Source organism: Solanum verrucosum, unplaced genomic scaffold, assembly GCF_900185275.1.
Source record: "Solanum verrucosum unplaced genomic scaffold, falcon-dt-bn FXZP01000205.1, whole genome shotgun sequence".
Lineage (NCBI taxonomy): Eukaryota > Viridiplantae > Streptophyta > Magnoliopsida > Solanales > Solanaceae > Solanum > Solanum verrucosum.
Window position 1 is genome coordinate 2,149,081 of NW_026019950.1, and position 21,444 is coordinate 2,170,524.

The following is a 21,444-nucleotide window of genomic DNA, read 5'->3' on the forward strand; positions in this document are numbered from 1 at the left end:
AATAGTATTTGCTTATTTAAGTGAATATTTGAATAATAAGTTTAGCATTAATGAAAATATTTTTCTCATAAAAGTTAGCTATATTAAATAAATAATAAAAATTAAACTAATACAAACTTCAACTGACGTTATTACAAGTCATATGGACTTTTTTTCGTCTAAAATATTGAAATAGTAAATAAGTAAAACAAAAGGGCAATGTTTATATAGTAATACATATTTTGAAGCAAACTTCATGACAATTTAAATCACACAAGTATCATTGATAAATAAAGTCATTCTTTTGTCTTGAACATTAAAAAATAAATCATGACAATTCTCTAAATTTTGGAAAAATATATTCATAAGCATATCTACATTACCAGAGAAATTATTAACAAAAACAAATGAATTTACACTATATCATGTTAACTTCATATATTAGAACATTACATACTAATATATATATTAAGCAAAAAAATAATTATTGTATCATCAAAAATTATTTTCCTCAAGTACTCAAGGTTATGGAATATACCCTCTTAGGATAGAACGATTTACTTCATCAGAATAGTGGTACCTCATATTCCGCTAGACTTCGGCCTTACTGAACGACAAAAAATCACACAAAAAAAATTAAAATGCAAGAAGAAGATTAAAAAAAAATTATGGTTGAAAAATGAGAGAAAACCCCTCTATTTATAGTCAACAAAGGGTGGTATGAACAAGTATTTTATGTATCTTATCTGAAAAGTCATGACCTTTCCAAGATGTCACAATCCTTTGGAAAAGTCACCACTTATTGAAAAAGTGACAACTCATCAAAAAATCACAACCTTCTGAAAAAAATCGCAACTTATCGGAAAAGTCACAACTCATCGAAAAAATCACAACCTAAGTTAGGTTTAACATTCAAGTTAAGAGTTTATGTTTTTAATGTAATAGAGATAGATAGATATAGATGAACATTCTTCTAAATAGTTGAAAACCGTAGCTTTAATTTTTGGTTTGTTCATCAATTCGTCTATAAGCCTCGAAATACTTGTTAGATGTAAATCGTTTCTTGTACTCCAGTTCGAATGAGACCAATTTTTCTTTTCACATTTTTTGAAGTTTAACAGTGATCCGACGTTAGGACGACGATGCTTTCTAAAATTTTCTAGAAGAAGCTACGAAAAAAGTTTGAACAATATGATAATTCTTATGTTCTATTTTAAAAAATTGCCACTGACCCAAATCTATAGTTTGGAATTTTCAAAAAGCCAAGTTCATCAACAATGAAATAAGTGACAGGTCAATATTAAGACTTGTTAAATGAATAATTGACTTGGTCAAAATCCATTGTAATTAGGTGTTGTCAAAGAATACGAAAAAAGATTCAACAACAATCATTCTGAGCATGTACACTGATCCAAATAAAGAGAAACACACGAGAAGAGTTGTATACTTTATATTCAAAACCCAAAAACTACAGCTGCATTTTAGCTTTCTTTCCTCAGTTAAGTCACTCTGATATGAACAAAAAGTCAAGACCCTTCAAAACAAGATCTCTAGAATTACGAACAGAATTTTCTTACTTTTCGGCAGCAAACACTCATCCATAAGTCTGCATCTCCACGTCCTTCCAAATAGACGCAAAGTAAAAGAGACAAATCGAGGAAGAGCTAGGCGGTGTTCTCAATCTATAAAAGCCCAAAAGAAAAAAGAGCTACTGGAAATGCTTTTCCCCTAAAGGCTATCTAGCTATATTAAATCATTGTTGTTTTAAGTGTTTTTTTTTAACTAGTGTTTAGTGTATGCTATTAGACCCTTCAGCAGACAACAGAGGAAACAGAGAGTGGGTAACGGAAAGTATTGGCATATTGGAAGGATATAGTATGACCATTAATAAGAGGCTTCCCATCGTTGACGAGACAATCATCAAAATGTAAGCGCTTGAAAATGCGAGGGTTAATAAGACGAGCAGAGCTGAACCAACCACAACTGAGATGGATGCCGGAGATGTCACAGCCAGAGACACAGACGTTCATTATCTCCACTGTGTACGTGGGTATCCCACTGGGTAGAGGTGCTGTAGGTCCCTGATTTATCACAATATCAGATTTTGAACATTTGTCACCCCATATCCGGTTTGTTTCCACTTCATTCCCTGCACCAAAAAGCAATTGCACATAATGTCAAAAAGTAACCAAAAAATTCAAACAGCAATAGCAGACCTATCCTTGGTTGGTCCTTTTCCAAGTAGTTGGTTGTTTCCTTTTTTCCTATCAAATGTTGGGTCGGGTTTGACCCTGTAACTTGAGCATTGATGGGTGCAATAAATAATATTGCTGGTATGAGTTCTAGTTTTAGGACATGGATTAAATATTATTATTTAAATGGTCATCTACATGTATATGCCTTTTCAAATAAGAGACTTGAAAAATAAGGTAATGTTATCTATTACAATAGCTAAAGATAATCAAGACTATTTTGGCCTAAATCGAAAGGGACGGAACAATCAGAAATGCTGATATAGGGAATTGGGGCGTTTAAATTATGTTTCCTTCAAGTATCTTTAATGGGAGGCCAGCAATGTGCACGTGAAACACAGAGCAAATACACCATATTTGTAGAGCAGTGATAGAAGACAAGAGATGCCAAATATTCTTTTAATACCATACAAATTGGAAACACTAGCTACAATTTTATTTCACTCTTTTCTGTTTATAAGATAAAATAAATGCAGACTGCATAGAATTGTTTCAACTTTCTAAAGTCAAAAGAATCGTTTGGAAAGTGATATTATATATCTGGCACAAGACATAGACTTATAAGCAGAAAAATAGAAAAATACTGAAGTTGCAGTAGCAGTTTCCCAGATTATGAAAAATGCATGCAAAGTAATACAATGTAACCAGAGCAGAAACTAATAAAGCAAACGAGTAAATATGCATTTATATATTTTGTCCTCTTCTTCTTTTTGCCCTTTCAATTAGTTTAAACCTTTTCCTCAACTTATGGGTTACTATGACAAATATTTGTATTGTGAGTATATGACCAATAGACATGAGAAAACAAAAACTGACGTGCGCCACCTAACAAAGCAAAAAATTGTACAGTAAACAGAACGCTGCCTGCCTGCTGCTGGGCTGTCTAGGGCCGTACCTTAAAGCAAAAAAGGGGGATTTCGTAGAGCAAAATTAAATTTCAAATCGTTTTTCTTTGTCGAGTTATACAACTGAATTTTTTTTGGACTAACCTTGCTTAAGAAGCTTGCGATGAGGACCAACATTGGTGTTTCCAGTGACGGCTGAATTTGCTTCCGCCATGAAATTGGGACCAATAAGTCTGCCTGAAATCAAAGTCGATTTATGAAGCATTAAAGAAAAAAATCTATGGATGGATGAAAATCAAAAGCTGTAGCCGTCTACAGAATTTAATGTACACAGTTTTGTAGTTAAAAAGGGGATGAAAAAGCTAACTAATCAAATAAATAATGGAAAGATCCTCGTGTGCAAATATTAAACCATAGAACAAGCAGACCTAACAAATAAATGCAATCTCATTCATTGAAAACCGACCCCATACATAACTATCTTCTTCTTCTCTCTCTTTCTCCCACAGCTGTGCACAGCATGTGATTTTTCAGATAAACTATTTCTCATCGTAAATACAATGCATACACACCTATAAAAAACTCCGGTCCAATGATTAAGAGAAGAAAGAACACGAACACGGCGGAGGTCAAGCCGATTCTGCTTCGCCGTTTCAATGATTGAGAGCTCATTATGAAACCGAATCAACAAATATATTATATGCTCCGGCCTCCCAAAGACGCAAACTCGCAAAAAATTTCAGATGAATGTTTCGACTCCAAGTGACGGAAGGAAGTTTCAGGAGAGAGACAACAGACGAAGAGCCGATTCACTGTCGCCGGTCCAGCTGACGGCGGAACTTTTCACAGATATTCAAAAAAGAACTGTTGAATCAGCTGGGACTCGGTCTTTGACTGAAATCACAGAGAGAAAAAGGAAAAAGTAATATGAGAGATGCGTGAAATGACTTGATAAACTTAAAAAGTATGAGTTGACATAAAGCAATATATATATATATTACATACTTTTTGAGAAGTTAAAAGAAAAATGCTATAAACTCAAACATCAAATCAATAGAAGCGCCGAACAAGACGAAGAAGAAAGTAACAGAAGACCGAAGTTATATACTTATACACAGTAACAGAAGACCGAGATAATTAAGAACACATTCAAATAGTAAGAAAAAAGTGGAATGAACAGAGACAAAATGTGCAGAGTTTGCGAAAAGCAAATAAGCTTTTTTCTGAGTCTCAATGAGACAAACACCACAGTTTCAACAAACGCCAGAAATACCAAAACAGTGGAAGCAAAAAAAAGAAAAGCCTGTATGTATAATTGCAGTAAATATGAATGAAGGTCGAGATTTCGATGATCATACACACATACACGTACGGTACTTTGTTGAGAGAGCAAGCTCGTCCCGCACACACTGTGCTACAGAGACTGCAAAACTGCAGACAGAGAGAGTGGAAATTAAAGAGGCCTACAGAGAGAGAGAAAGAGAGTCGGTTCCGGACGCGTGCACCCTCTGTGTAGAGAGTGAAAGCTCAACATGCATTTGTATAGAGAGAGAGAGTGAGTGTGTGAGAATTTACGAGTGAAAGAATGAATAAAGGGAATCTCGCGGAATGTTTGTAGATAGAGAAAGGAGATAAATGTCATTAAATGCCATTGTTGCAGCAGCGTGCTTAACCCTGATTAAATACACTTCCCCACGCGGCAATTAGAGCTGTGGTTAGGACTTACGACCAATCTCTACCCAATTTTTCCTCTTCAATTATACTCATGGACCATGGTTAACGCCTATTGTTTTACTACTACTAAAATAATGGCTAATCCATTTAATTTTGAATTCGTGTAATATAATGTTCATAAGTAATTTCAATAAAGTGGTGATTAAAACGATCTTCATATATGAGGATGAGTATTGGTTAGTAAAATTTTTACATATTTAGAAAATGCAAGTTGTGAAAATGAGAATGTTGAGATGGATGTGTTGGCATACTAGAAGGATAAAATTAAGAATGAAGACATTTTAGACAAGAGTATGGCCTCTGTCGTGGATAAGATGAGGAAAGCAAAGTTGAGTTTATTTGTGCATGTGAAGAGGAGATACATGTACAAATAATCCAATAAGGAGGTGTGAGAAGTTGAATAAGGTGAGTATGGAAAGAGGTGCATTTAGGCTGAAGAAGTATAGGAAAGAAGTGATTAGAAATGATATGAAGTATTTTTCTGCTTATCAAAACATGACATTAGATAAGACGATATGGAGAACACGAATTATGGTGGAAGATTAGTAATAATTGAGCATTGTTTTGACTTTTTATAGATCATTTTGATTATCTTGACTAAATATTTGCTTTTTAATTTTTAATTCAATTCAATATGGATAAAAAGAACTCGTCTTGAATACGAGTAAAAAAGAACTCTTGCTCATTACTAAAAATATCTAAAACGCGACAGATTTCGTCGGATTGTCAATAATCTTTTAAGAAAAAAATCATACAATTTCATCTTTTCCCGCAAAAATACAGAGAAAACTCTCAAAAAATATTTTTAAAACAAAAAAAAGATCATTCGCTGATTTTTATTTTCATTTTTACAAAAAATAATAGACAAACATCGATAAAATGCAAACTGCAGTTGAAGAGCATAAATAAATCATAAAAATTACTAGTATTTTGTATTTTAAAATAGAACAAAGTTGAGATAGAGTGCTAAAATAAAAATTGATAAGTTAAAAAAAACCTGTCTTGTATGCCTCTAACGAAGGAGTGCTATAATTTTAACTTAAAAAAACCATAAAATTCAAAATAAATCACATAAATAGAAAATAAGGAAGTAACAACTTATGGTTAGTTAAAATGGTGGGAACGAGTGAGAAATCATATCATGCGGTTTGTATCATTTTTATTTGGGAAATTACATGAGTAAACAAATATATATACTAGTTAATTAGTTATCGTAGCTATAATTTTCGCTAATTACTACTCGCCACCAACGTTTAATCCTCTTTACTAGGAGCAACTTTCGATTTGTATACTATATTATATTCCGCTTTTCCTAATTATACAAATAACCTTTTTCTCTCGTTACAAACTTTTTACTAAATTTTTCCTTAATTCATTCAAGCACAATCAGATTTTCAAATTTAAAAAATCAGTGTCTCCCTCTCAAATCGTGCCCCCACAATTTCATATAACTTCTTGTGATATTTTTTTTATTTCTTTATCTCTTCAGATGGTTTCAATCTATTGTTTTTTATTTATATTTGTATATTCCTCAGATTTTTTATTTTTTTCCAGTTATCTCCATAGATACATACAAATCCCGAATGAACAAACTCCTTCCAAGAGTGTTGCGTTTAAAATCAAATATTTAGGTGCTTCACGGTATGTGAATTGGAGGACAGTTCCTCAAATGCACAGTTGATTCGTATAAATCAGACTAATTTTAGATAAATATATACATTTAATTGTATGCTTTTTTGTCCATCAATGGTACATATACGATAGATTCGATCATTTGTATTTATCAATTAATTTATTTGTATATATGATTTATTGATACAATTGATTTGTATAGGTTATGAATAATTCTTTAAGTGTATAAGTCCAAAAGTCATTTATACGTATAATACCTCAGATGCACAATTGATTCTTATAAATCAACCCAAATTTATACAAATATATACATTTAATTGTATAATTTTTTTGTTCATCAGTAGTACATATACAATAAATTCATTTATATTTGTCAATTAACTTTTTTGTATATATGATTTGTTGATACATTTGATTTGTATAAGTTATGAAAAATTCCTAACGGTATAAGTCTAACAATCAATTATACATATAATAATAAATCTAATAGTCACTTCATATAAATACATATTGTATGTAAATTATATTCTATTACATATACAGATTCATTATAATTTTCAGACAATTATCTAAAAATTATATCAACAAAATTATACTTTTGCAAAATAAATGTGTAATTTATACATTTTCAGTAAACGCAATATCTAACTCAAATAAGTCAATATATACAAATATAAATACAAAACAATTGATAATAAACAATTGTTAGTATGGAGGGAGTCATTTTTGGCATGAAACTCTAATGAGATACATTCCGTGATTTATGAGATTGTTTTCCTTTTTCCCAACCAAAATTATCGCCTAAATTCATTGAAAATTTTGAAAAATGAATTGTATATAATATTAAATTCATGCGAAAGATACAAACAAAAATATTAGCTACTGAAACTATAGATATGGAGTGTAACTAGACAAGCTGTAGCTAAGGAGCCTAATTAAATTTCCTATAGTAACTATTCGTGAAAAACCTCTTTTTATTTCCCAGATAGAAGGGCATTGAAAAATTAGCTTTTTTTTTCCTGTGATAACCACAAAACGACTACTTTATGCTACCACAAAGATGTGGTCAGTTTTAATTAGAGGTCTTGGTTCAAGTTATGTATTTTTTTTATACGGTCCTTCTTATGAATGGGGCCCTATGTGACACAAATCTGAAATAATTGAACTCCAATACGAATATCGAACACTGAATGAAAAAAAATAAAAATAAGACTACTTTATGTGTGCATAAACACTACAAAACACTATTGGATGTTTTGATTTCGTTCAAGAGCTATAATCTTCTAACTTAAGATTAAAGTCGTGAATTAAATTCCCATAAGAGTTTCTATTTGATTAAGATTAGGGATGATAATGGGGCAATGCGGGGTGGGTACTAGACGAATTTAGTTCAACTCATATAATTTTTTATCCGCCCTATTCGGTCCTGCATTTTATTTTTTCTTTTATTTTTAATCTATCCCGTTCTGCCCGCATAAATCTACTCCATCTCACTCCACTTAAATTATTACTGCTACATACATAAAGTAAGTTATATTGTTATTAAATTTTTGGCCAACGTTACAGACCAATGTGGTATATCGAATTTAAAGTCTAGACTAAGTTGTTAGAATATCATAAAATTTGTTGAACTAACGAGAGATATTAATGATTTTACTTGAACAAATTAAAGGCAAAAGCGAATGATGCACGGTGACGTTGAAAGCAAAGTCGATGTTTATTTTTTTGTGACCTCTGTTTTGTCATGTTAGGACTTTACATATATGATTATTTTTTACCATTGTGAGATCATAAATACTTATTGAATCTACTAGTTTGGCTTTATCACATAAGTTTTTGCTCAACACTCTGGTTTAATTTAATTTATTTTTTAAAAAGAAAATGCTCTCCAAAATTTGAAACTTTTCATTTAGTAGTTTGTGGAGAAAATGGTCAAATGCCCCCCAAATCTATTATCATATTTTTAACTACATACTTAAACTTTACGGGAGTCCTATCACCCCCAAACTATTTAAAACTGAAAAAAGTGAGTGTATTTCACTCTCCTAGGCAGAGTGAGCACCAAAATCAAATAGTAAATTTTTATTTTTAATACTAGAAAACATAGCCGCGCTTCGCGCGGTATATTAATCAATTTAGTAAAGATTTTTTAAAATACAAATTTTGTCAAACAAATATGATGAACTCTTCGTGTTTATGCATAAAAAAAAACAATTATAAATATTCATGAAATATAGATGAACGGTATTCTTTTTATTATTATATCTTCTTTAAAAAATTAAAAATATATAAAAAGATTTCATTTTTAAATACGATTTTTTGTATGTGATTCTAATAGTAGTAGGTTTGTTTCTTTTATTAGATAGTACAAAATAATTGTTTTCCGAAAATTTCTTTCACTAAAAATAAAACAATAAAATTTCATTGGGAATCAAATAACTAATCCAAACTCATTGAGATAATCCTTCTTGGCTTGTACTTGGGAACACCAGTGGCGAGCCCGATCGACTTTAAATCTCTTATGTTTTTCTTCGTATATGTTTCTCACGAGGTGAGGACATAGTCATCCTTCAATCTTTTTTTAAAACAAGTAGAGAAATCACAGAGAACAGGAAAATTATTAGGAAAAATTACCTAACTATGCATCATTTATTATTATATTTTCTAATTTTCCCTACCATTTCAGAAAATATCGAAAATCCCTTTTTTTGCTCTCATCATTCATTTTTTCGGATACATTAATTTGAGATCTCCTACCCATGATTTTCCTTCCTTTTTTCACTCCACAAATCTCTCCACAGTTACTTTCATTAATCTATTTTTGAATTTCAAATCTTTTCTCTTTCCGATTAATGAATTTAATAGTATAATTCATTACATATATTTTCTTTCTTGTTCCACGTTACTGGGGGGACATCTTTTATATAATTGTAAGTTTTTTATATCAAAATTTTTGAATTAAGTGAGCGTTTGATAATAGATTTTGTATCAGATTTTAAAAATCTATCCTAAAAAGAAAAAGTTCCAATTTCACTTATAAAATTTCAAGTTTTAAAATTCACAATTTTTAAAACTCAAATTTTTTAGTTTCAAACTTCAAAATCTACGACAAACCAAAGCTCAATACCCATGGGTACGTTTTAAACCTTGACTATAGCTCGTTAAAGACTTGCTCATTTGCAAGATTTCCAAATAGTGCATTTCTGAGGAAATTAGTAATGGATAGTGACCATTCAATAATTTTTTATTATTAGCCTTTAAGGCACGGGAGTTACTCCTCCAGTTAGGAATCCTCCAAAATTCCTTATAAATCCTAACTCCCAAAAATAATGTTATCCCTTCCTTATTTCACTTCACAAATCACTTCCTATTTTTAGTCACACAATCTTAGCAATTATTTTCTCATTCACGATTAATATTCAATATCAGTTTCTCAACTGTCAAAACTATTTCAACTTCAATTTAGGTATCTCCTCTCTGTTCATCTTTTGATTTTTCGTTTTTTTGTGTTTTTGAAAACACTGATACATAATTTAATCTTGGATCTTAAATTAATCTTTACTAGTGTTATTACTGATTCGATACATCACTACTACAATCTTTTTTTGTTATATGCATATGATACTTAATTTTCAATGTATCTAGTTTATTTTGATAAAGCACTGTGTATCAAATTAAGTATCTTGATACATAAATACATAAAAAATGACGTGCAATGTAAATTCAATATTACTAAAACAAATGAAACTGAAAATATAACATAAGTAATAAATTCAAAACAAAAAATTTAACATAATACTCTTATAACAAATTTCAACGTAGCAATAAATATGATTTATTTTTATTTCTTCATAATAAAGAAAACGTAAGTCTATAACCTTACTTAACAATAAATTCTATTTTAATTTAAAATTAGAATACTAATAAAATTATACTAATGAGAAAATAAGCATGGCATAAAGAAATAGATAATACGAGAAAATTACATAGAATCACATAAAGTAAGGTTGAGAACAAGAATAAAATGAAATATAATAATAAAAAATAAGAAATAGACTTTTACAAATTTTTAGAATAATAAAAATAAAAATAAAAAGAAATTAAAATAATAGAAGTAAAAAAAATTAAAACAAAAAAAATAAAAAATAAAAAAAAAAATTGAAAAAGTAATCAGGTGGTAGTTACACCATGTAATTACCAGCAATTTACAACTTCTGCCTGTGAATTGTAGAGTGTAATTACCTCCTGCCAATTACACCAGTTACCTGCTGACCAAGTAATTACCTGTCCTTCCAAACAGGACAAGACAGTGTAATTACACCAAATTCAATTATCAGGGTGTCCTTCCAAACAAGCCCTTACAAATATTTACATTTGCAATTTCATTAATTTAATGAGTTAGATTTTATTTTATATGTATCTTCTTCATTTTCTAACAATTTTGAAATGATTAGTTTTTATAAAAATTTAAAATGTTTTCAACTTGTTTTCAAGTAATTTTATCATTTTTAAAATAATATAAGTCATCTTTAACGATTCATTAACAATTTGAAGTGTAGTTGTATATAATTATCTATGTATATAATTACTATCTCTTATGAATATTCAAAAATCATTTAACAATTAATAATTTGAATTAGTAATTTGTATTTTGAATTAATTAATTTATAATTAAATTAGTTATTTTATTTTATTAAAATTAAGAAGCTCTTATAATAAATGAATTACGAAAAAGTGAAAAAAAGGACGCTGGTATCGAAATAGAAAAATACTACTTACAAATTTTGGATTGATTTTCGCAGTAATAAAATTTGGGAGGTTACCGTTCACCATGAACATGAATACGAAGAGGAAGCGAGAGGATATGGAGATTGTGTGGCAAACTCCCGCCAACCCACCGGAACGCCATGACTACATCTTCCGTAATGGTAACTTTTTTTCTCTTCAGTTCCCACTTTACGCTGTCTTTTTTCTGCAACAAACTTTTATGCCTTTTTTCTGCTTTACTTGTGCAGGAATACGCTATGTTAAGCCTTACTACTTCGAATTCATCTCTCATGTACGACTGCTGCTCTCTCTTGCTGATTGATTTTGTCACTGTCTTAATGAATTTGTCAAAACCCTAATTAAACCTTGTATTTGAATTCAAATTGATTTTTCAGGTGAAGAATAGGTGGGCTGGGAAGACAATTGTTGATCTCTTCTCTGATGAATTTAAAGGAAGACCTCGTGATTACTATGTATGTTGGTGCTAATTGTTGCATTTCACGTGTCTGTGTTGAATATGCCCGTGTCTGTGGTACTTGAATGGTTGCAATTTATAAGTAATTGTTTGATATATGTTACATTTCTAGTAGGCTGCACTGTGATTGTAGTTTTTGAATAAGAAATTATGTGAAGTCGAATTATCTGAGTGATGATAGCATATATTTACAGCATACCTTGCTCATCGAGCACATTTTGGTCATTTATGTAGCTAATGGATCGTTGAATTCTGTGTATAGCTGAATTTGAAGGTTTTGACTTATGCTAGGAATCTGCCGTTAAGTCTGGACGTATACAAGTTGATGGACAAAAGGTGTCTGTTTCATACGTAGTTCAGTCATCACAAAAAATTAGCCATTTCCTGCACAGGTTTGTACTGTTCAAGTTCTGGCCTCAGACAATTTGTTTATTGATACTATCCTTCTGGTTGGTTTCTTCTGTGTTCAATCCTTTAATAGATTTTGGTTTTCTTAATTTAACGCATGTAAATGATAGATCTTAGACTCAGATCTGCTTTGATATTTCCTAATTCTGTTCTGTTATGCAATTATGAGAACATGACTAACAAAAGGCTGTAGGCATGAGCCACCAGTGATGTCGTGGGATGTCGAAATACTATGTGAAGAGCCAGATGTGCTGACAGTTTGCAAGCCTGCTTCTGTTCCTGTAAGCTAATAATGATTCTCTCGTTATATCTTTGTTTCTTGAGAAAGTGATATGTAGACAGATAGTATAGTACATTTGAAACTTTAAAATATTAGGTGAATAATGTGTATATTAGGTGAATTTTTAAGACACTCTTCCCCTGCTGATGCTATAAATGTGGTCACCTTGAGTGGACAGATAGTATAGTACAATCACTGGATCCATCAGCCATTACTCAAGCACACTTAAGAATCCATCAATCCTGAAACTAAAGTGGAACAATTAGCTGGCATACTGTGAATCTAGCATGCAACACTTATGGACCTTTTTTTTTCTTTTTTTCAAACTTGTAACTTGAACATTTCTTTTTTTCTGTTTTGAATAAGTTGACATAAATTATGATATAGCTTTGTGTTTAGATCTGATATTACAATATTGACCTAAAGAACATAGGTTAGCTCCTGTTATCAATGGTTCAACTCACGTTAAACTCTTTTATTTCAGATAAAGTAAAGTGCATAACCATGTTCCTATACTCACTATTATTATATTTCTATTTTTCCTTTTCTCTTTTTTTCAGTTTGATTCACTGATTCTTTGTCTAATTCTCGTGTATTTCCCATGGTTGCATAACTCAAAATTTCTTTTTATCAAGATGACTAATGAATATACTATGTTTGAACCCTCACCAGAAGATAGCAAGAATTAGGAGAAAAAGGTTTTTTTTTTTGAAATATTGATCAGCAAGTCAAAAGGAAAAAGGCGACCTTCTGTTACTAAAGGACCTGGGTCCTGAAAGCCACTATTAATTGTGTTGACACTCAAACACCTGCTTATATTTGTTGGCCCTTAGAAGATATAGAGAACATTGTAGTTTAAGAGGTAGTTGTGCTATGCCACAACTTTTTAAAGTCTTATATCTTGGACGCGTAACTCATGTTTGAACTGGCATTTGATCATCTAATTGCTCTTTTTCCCCTGTTTCACCTATGAGAAATATAGGAAAAGAATATTATTGAATTGTTGTTGTTTACATTATTACATTGAGACCCTATTTATAGACCCTAGAATACAATCCTTTACCAAGTAGGATACTATTTAGTATTCCTATTTCTATTTCTATTCCTATTCCTGTTCTAATAGGATTGTATAAACTTATTCTTATTCTAATAGGATTGTATAAACCTATTCCTATTCTAACACTCCCCCTCAAGCTAGTGCATACAATTCATGTACCTAGCTCGTTACAAATGTAATTAACACGAGGACCGATGAGGGGCTTGGTGAGATATCTGCAAGTTGATCACTCGACTTCACAAATTTGACAATCAATCTCAATGGGATTGGTCTTCTCATGAAATACTGAATTTGATGCATAATGTCGATAAAACAGAGAGTGATAAAATTACAGTGTTGAACTTCCCAAACCAAGCTTGCAAAAACTATTTCAGACCATAGAGTGACTTACGTAATCAACATACAAGGCTACTAAACTCCCCCTGAGCAACAAATTAGGTGGTTGCTCCATATAGACTTCTTCACAATGCAACGGTCGCCGGAAGTGCTCAAAATATAGTATAAAGTGTATGGATCATGTTGGAATCAATAGACGTGTCAATATTTAACAAGAAAGTCACCGAAAAATTGGCCGGAACATGCTCATATGCCGGAGTATTGATTTGATGGATAAAAGTGGTCACAATCTAAGAAATAAAATTATATGGGTAGGGTTGGAATGATGTCACGACCCAACTAGAAAATAGAAATTATATAGGATAGTTCGAATTGATGGAACGACCCCCATTGAAAAAGAGAAATAATATGGGTAGGGTCGGAATGATGGCACGACTCTAATGAAAAAGAGAAATTATATAGGTATGGTTGGAATGATGGCACAACCCTACGCAAATCAGATTTGGGGAGTCACCGGAAAGACGAATGAAACTATGCAAATCAAATCTGAGGAGTCACTAAAAAGACATGATGCTATGCAACTCAGATATGAGAAAGTAGTTCGGTAAAATCCACGGTACTACACAAATTAATTATGAAAAGTAGTCCGGAGAGATGCACGGTGCTACGCAAATAAGATATGCAAAAAAAGGTAGTCACCGGAAGGATGTCACGGTGCTACACAAATTATATATGAAAAAGTAGTCACTAGAATGATGGCACAGTGCTACACAAATTAAATATGAAAAAGTAGTCACCGGAATGATGACACGGTGCTACAAAAATTAAATATGAAAAAGTAGTCACATGAATGATGGCACGGTGCTACACAAATTAGATATAAAAAAGTAGTCACTGAAAAGATGGCACGGTGCTACAAGTTAGATATAAGAAAGTAGTCACCGGAATGATGGCACAGTGCTTACATAAATCAAATATGAGAAAATAGTCACCGGAAAGATACATGATGACCCAACTTTTGCTAACATAATTGTTGGCCAGACGGGCGGCATATATGAGTAATAGCCGCCCGCCCGCAGCGGAATCACTTTGATCGTTTACCAAGATCGTAGAGGCTCTGATATCATGTGAGAAATATAGGAAAAGAATATTATTGAATTGTTGTTGTTTACATTATTACATTGATTCTATTTATAGACCCTAGAATACAATCCTTTACCAAGTAGGATACTATTTAGTATTCCTATTTCTATTTCTATTCCTATTCCTGTTCTAATAGGATTGTATAAACTTATTCTTATTCTAATAGGATTGTATAAACCTATTCCTATTCTAACACACCATTCATGTAAATAATGTGAACATCTTCTCACATATAGGTGCATCCATGTGGAAATGTTCTTCTATTGCCTCCAATATTTCAAAGGCCTAGTACTTAATTTTTGTTTCAGAGTTGACACTTATCTCCATTTACATGCTGCATCACATTTCACTTTTGCCACTTGATTGCATGCTTGCAATCTGTTCCTTTGGAGTACTGAAGGTTGTAGATTAAATAGATTCTCACTATGTCATAACCTTTCAATGATCTAGTATTCATGTTTGCATTGAATGGCTAACTCATTTTTGATGATATTGTTGTTTTTGCCTTGCTTCTCCATCCATATGTATAATGTAAGCAATCCTTATCATTTGTAGGTACATCCATGTGGACAATACCGCAAGAATACGGTCGTTGGTATACTACAAGCCGAGTATGGCTTGGCACCTTTATTTCGTATCCTCTGTTTCACTAGCAGCAGCAGGGCATAATTTTTTTGTCCTGTTCATAATGTCATCGAGTATTTTTCCTTGTTGCATCAAATGTAGCAATTTGTTCTAGTCATCTCTTGACTCTTATATTAGCGGTTCATCGCCTAGATCGCTTGGTCTCAGGACTACTTATTTTGGCTAGGAGTGCTTCTAGGGCTGACCTCTTCAGGCAACAGGTATATTTTCTGTTTTTACGATTATATGCAATGAATTGCACAATGACAGATCATGGATTCAATAAAGATAATGGATCTTGATTGCGTCACTGCTGTCTAACCACACCTATTTCTCCTTACTGTTTGTCAACATGTTGGCGGTGAGACAAATAAGCTCCAAACAGATTTAGTAAAACTCCAACAGCTGTGTGCGTAATTTCCTATTGAGGAGGTGTTATAATAGTTCCTGTCAAATTTTTTGAAAATCATTGTTGACATATATGATACTCATACTAAATGCTTGATTTAACAATCATACTTTGTGATCCAGGAAATGAAATTAAGCGAACCTTTTTTCTAGTTCTAAATCTAATGAATAGGGAAGCATATTGCAGTATTATTTAGAGTGTGGCATTTGAAACCTCACTCGTCCAACTCAGATTTCTTAATTTGCGATCTGTGTCAGGAAACTCTTGTTGAACTAATCTAATTCTTGCTTATGGATACTGGTAGCTCTTCCAAAAATTTCTTAATAAGAGGTAGAATATCTTGCAATTGATGTTTGGTTTTATTACATGGGGACTATTGTCTGCTTCCTAAAATTCTACAGCAGAGGTTCCTAAAAATTATTGTTTGATATTTTGGCATCAATATCTGAGCTCATGAAACAACTGGTGTATAATTGATGTATAGAGTTGATATTTGACCTATTAACTTGTCTGGGGTAGGACGTGGAATACCTTTCTGTTTTTGGATTTAGACAGGTTATCTTTTCTTCTGAGGGAAGGATTCAGATATGTTATATCTATCTTTTATTTTGTTTGGTATGTTATTTTAATCTTCTCAAGCTATTTGAATAAATCATTAATGATTATTTTGGGTCATTGAAGGTATTCCAGTGAATAACTCCCATCATTGGAAATATAGTATTCTTATGGGGTTGAAGTTAGCTTTGTCAGAAGTTTCTTGGTTTATACATATATTTTGCACCCAATTTCATATGACCCTTTATGAGGTTCAAGTGCATTGCTTGAGAGAAGTACCTTTGAGTTACTTGTAGGATTTTTTGGTGACATTTCTTGAATTTGTTTTCTTCTCCTATTCTTGTTACTTGTCTCAGCTGCTAAACTTCACTGCACTTCTGCAAGTAGAACCGGTTCAGGTTAAAATTAACCCAATTCCAGTTATTTGGACAGTGATAATTGCGCGGCCTGGATATTTTGCTACAAAATTCCAGTTATTTCAGAAGAGTATCTAGTGATTTCTTCATTTGCTACAAAATTAATCTTTGAAATGGTTGGGGTGGAAGAGCCAGTAAGAACTTGTAAAGTTAAAATAATGTATTTCAGATTCAGAAATCCATATTTCCATCCAGTAAACCAATATTGTGCTTGATTCCATCCTTCGATTCCCCTAGGGTGGTCTGTGTCCTATCTTATGTTAAGTTTTTAACTGAATAGCTGTTTCTAAAGCCTAATTAAGTACACACCTTGCTTTTTTCAGATAGAATCAGGGGCAGTGCAGAAACGGTATATTGCAAGAGTAATTGGAGTATTCCCAGATAAGCAGGTATTCATTGTAAAAGCCAGGCTGTTCATCTCGTTATTCATTCCCCTAGCATCCCCTCTTTACTTCTCTTTTGAAATCTTTCTCCCTCAAAATGACCTTTTCTACTTTTTCTCTTGACTTGTTTTTTTCCTTGCTTCTTTCCTTAGCAAGTTGTGAATGCTAATGTCAATTACAATGCTCGAGAAGGGAGGAGCACAGTTGAGGTAAGATGTCTCCTTGAAGTGTGTATATTACTAGTGCCTGCTGGCTCTTTCTAGTAGATTTGCTCTTTTAGCTTTTGTCTCTTGTTTATAAAATTTGGCTCAACTTATGATATTGGTTGATTCAGCTCCAGCATAGAGCATGACCTGCATTTTTGTATTGGAACAAGTAACAGCTACAAACATACAATTTACCAATCTGGAGGGAAGCTTCCTTTAGGACTCAAAGCTTTCTTTTCGGCTGCAGAATGCTTGAATATTGCACATACGATGGAATAACGATTTACACTATTTTTTGTTCAGTATCTACATCTTAGAACCAAATGGCGACCTATTTTCTTAAAAGAGAAGCTACATCCCCCCCTCTTCCTCACTTCCTCATTCCCCAACCTCCTGTTTGGTGGCTACCAATTGGGCAGGCAGACGGAAGGATTTTAGTACCAAAAAATTATAAAGAGAAGATTGTATATGCTTTATAGAGATTTGGTGCTTCATTTTTTTTATGGAAATCGTGCAAAATTATTAAATTTTCTTGTTGCAAGTAACGCAACATAGTGATTGTGAATTTTCCAGTATCTAAGCTAGTTTCTAGAAAACTTGAAGGATTCGTTTTGCCCCCCTATATTTTCCATCCTTAAATTTATTACTCTTAATCTATCACTAAATGATAAGACCAATTGTATTTATCTACAATACTAACCTGGCTGATTTGCTTTTTCTTACACCTCGCTTTTCCACCAGTTTCTATCACAAAGTCCAGGAAAGTTAAAAGCTGAGACCAGAACAACATTTCAGAAGACAAAATATGATATGTAGGTTTCTGTCCAAATGAACACACATCATATGTTTCTCTTCTTAGCTTTTATGAACTGTTATTTAGTTCTGACTTCTGGGATTATTTTTGCTTCTGTACTTTTGTTGCTATTTGAAGTTTGCTTTGTCATTTTGGAGCCTAAATCCATTGATGTTATTATCTTGCAAATCTTTACCTCTGCATTTGTTCCTACTAGCAGCAACTCAGTTTCTACTGTTGCATCAGATATGCTGAACCACCAAAATTTTAGTTGAGATTTGTTTTTGCCCTTTTTCATTGGATGGGGAGATCATGTTCCAACTCATCCACCTGTGGAGATCAAAATTTCAATGCAGGGCTAGACGTAAATCAGCAATTAATTTTCCTTTTTCTTGTAATTGTGTCACTGAATGATTTGCTGTGCGGGTTTTTTCAACCATTTGATTGTGCTTTGGGCTTTGGAGAACAGACTTTGTTATGCGGCTTTCTGTTTCTTGTTTGATATTATTACTTGCTAGTAATCTTGGGCAAATCATACTAGTAGGTGGGGGACAACCAGGGAAATAGTACTGCTTCACTGAAGGGGAAGGCTGCCTGTACGAAATTTACAAGGATTAGTACCAATGGGAAGCAAAGCATCGTTTTGTGCGAACCCGTGACTGGCAGGACACATCAGGTAATTGAAATGTGATTTTGACAATTTTCTCGTATCATTTATGTCCATTCTTTAGTCTTCCCTCAACTTAATTCAAAAGAGACACCTTTCTGCATTTTGTTGAAGATCTCTTTGCTCTTTATTTATATACTTTTTTAGTTGAATAATATTTTTGCTTGAGTTATACCTCTGCTTATCATTCTAGCTCTTAATTTTTTTTTATCTTTTTTCATAATCCATAATTAGCGTGTAATAGATATCATTTTTTTATTAAATTGCTTCTTCAAATGATTTATTCCTTTAATATAAGGTACCTTTTGTCCTCCATTTTAATGGCCATTTCTATTTAATATTCTCTGGTTGAGGCATTTCTAGTGAATCTGGTTTCTGGAATTTGTCTTCGCGTTGGTTTGGGCAGTGGAATTCTCTATAAGGATAATTAGCTTGTTATACCTAATGAAAGTTTCTTCGCAACAGATACGTGTGCATCTGCAATATACAGGTCATCCCATAGCCAATGATATGCTCTACCAGTCTGAATCCGTGTCTAGTCGCGCTGCTGAAGGATTGAGTGCCGATAGAGCTGCAGCAAAATCATGTTCTCCTCCAGATCCCATCTCTCGAACTAGTGACATGGCAAATGACTCTAATGAAGATTTCAGCATTGATCCAATGTGTACAAATTGTCCAAATCTTGCTCCGAAAGGGTATGGATGGTCTCTGTATTGCATAATTCTTGACAGGTCCATTCTTGAGTGCACATTCAACCTTAGAGTTACTGTCCATACAGGTCGAGGGTCTGTGGTGACCCTTAAATTTTGACAAGTCAACCTGTTAGTCCTCTTAACGGTATTTGGATTCGGTTTGACCTGGTACTATTGAAACATAGAAATTTGCTTAAGGAGTATTTGGAAGATACATTTATTGTGAATTTTTTAAACCATAAAATACCTTGATGTCTGAAAGCCAAGAGACATCTTCCTTCTTAGCTATATCCAGGTTTGCTACTTAAGCCAATTGTTCCACAATGACTGCTCTCTCTTCTGCTATGCCTATGCCATTAGACCTATGAGCTCATCTAAAATAATGAATTTTCTTGCTTTTGATTTGTTTGCATTTAAAAAACTTCATGTTCTTGGCTAACACAACATCTTGGTTGTTTTTCACTGAAGGGAACAACACCATTGTTGTACCCTTTCCATGAATCCCTCTGCTTCTAGCCAGATGCTCAAACTTAAGGTAACAGGTCTTCCTTTCCCACTGTGTGATTAAGAACAATATAATTTTGTCAGGAGCCATCTTATCCTAAACCCGAAGATTAAGCACAAACCACTTTCAAAATAGAGTAAAAGTTAGACAAAAGAATTTGAGATGACTATAATGCCCACCAAGATCAGTATACCAACTGTTTGCTATGGAAAATGTAGGCGGAAATGTTAAATATCTTATGTTCCAATAGTTCAAGGTCATCTTGGCACCAGAAAATCATCAAACACTGACATGCTTACTGGTATTGAGTGTAAAATTACTAGTGCGCTTTAGCCTATATTTACTGAGTATTTTCCAGACAAATCTTCATTGTTGCTCATCTAAGATCTCGTCTTCTTTCATGACTAGATGGTTGGTAAGCTGGTGGGTTACCCCTCAGTTTGATTTTTTGAGGGCTATTGTGAATTGTGGCTAGACTAGTCTGGTAGTTGTTTCAGTTGTAAAAAGATAACTTGTGAGCTTTCTCTTGGTTGTGGAAGCCTTTCTCATATCTGGCTTGATGCCCCTTGTTATTTCAAAATGCAGGTATGATGGAAATGAAGAGGGTCTATGGCTGCATTGTGTAAAATATTCAGGACCTGACTGGATATATGAATGTCCACATCCAGATTGGGCATCTCTAAGTTGATATGCACTTTCAACATTCATTATGACTGATTTCAGAACTTTGTTATGCTCTTGGTGCTTCGTGTCTTGTGTTCCGTTCATTCTTGTGCAGCGGTATGCGCTGTGTCCTGGTTAACTCCTGGAGTTCTGGGAATTTGTTACCAGGGAGGCACCCATACAGTGTTTTGGTCATTCTATGATGCATGGTCTACTTTGAATTTGGATTTACGAGAGTGGCTAGTTTTGTATGCCTTTCGAGCTCAATTGGTTTATAAACAAGTGTTTGCAGCAATTTTGGAACAATTAATGGGCGTCGTCTGTGATTGACTGAGGTGATTTTGTTTCACCACCTTAATTTATTGGATTACGGAGAATCTACCCCTTTTGTTTGTAAAGCAGCAGCACGTAACCTTCGGCAGTTAATTGTTGATTGGTTCTCTGTTGTAAAGTTGCAATATCAAGAAATAATCCTTCTTTTTACTTTCTGTGTCATTGTTTTGTTTGGCTACGTTTTCTTGTTTGAAGTTTCTTTTTGTTTAGTTGATTAGATCTAAAAGATTAACTCAATAGTGGCAACTATGTTAATTGAAATGGCTGCTGCTTTGCTAGGAGCTTGTACT

General features: G+C 33.0%; 2 protein-coding genes across 2 annotated transcripts; one reads left to right on the forward strand and one right to left on the reverse strand.

Moving 5' to 3' along the window:
- Nucleotides 1-1,786: 1,786 nt before the first annotated feature.
- Nucleotides 1,787-3,832, reverse strand: LOC125813858 (protein TAPETUM DETERMINANT 1-like). Its single transcript, XM_049493329.1, has 3 exons — nucleotides 3,649-3,832; nucleotides 3,221-3,313; nucleotides 1,787-2,128 (listed from the first exon to the last, which is right to left on the reverse strand). Exons 1-3 carry the CDS (start codon nucleotides 3,746-3,748, stop codon nucleotides 1,791-1,793), a joined length of 531 nt encoding a protein of 176 aa, XP_049349286.1. The 5' UTR covers nucleotides 3,749-3,832; the 3' UTR covers nucleotides 1,787-1,790.
- A 7,392-nt stretch (nucleotides 3,833-11,224) lies between these two features.
- LOC125813812 (RNA pseudouridine synthase 7) lies at nucleotides 11,225-21,313 on the forward strand. Its single transcript, XM_049493275.1, has 12 exons — nucleotides 11,225-11,370; nucleotides 11,458-11,501; nucleotides 11,605-11,682; nucleotides 11,976-12,076; nucleotides 12,286-12,373; nucleotides 15,464-15,542; nucleotides 15,671-15,753; nucleotides 17,236-17,301; nucleotides 17,448-17,504; nucleotides 18,839-18,970; nucleotides 19,427-19,656; nucleotides 20,744-21,313. The coding sequence occupies exons 1-12, from the start codon at nucleotides 11,274-11,276 to the stop codon at nucleotides 20,844-20,846; spliced, it is 1,158 nt and encodes a 385-aa protein (XP_049349232.1). The 5' UTR covers nucleotides 11,225-11,273; the 3' UTR covers nucleotides 20,847-21,313.
- The last annotated feature ends 131 nt before the right edge of the window (nucleotides 21,314-21,444 follow it).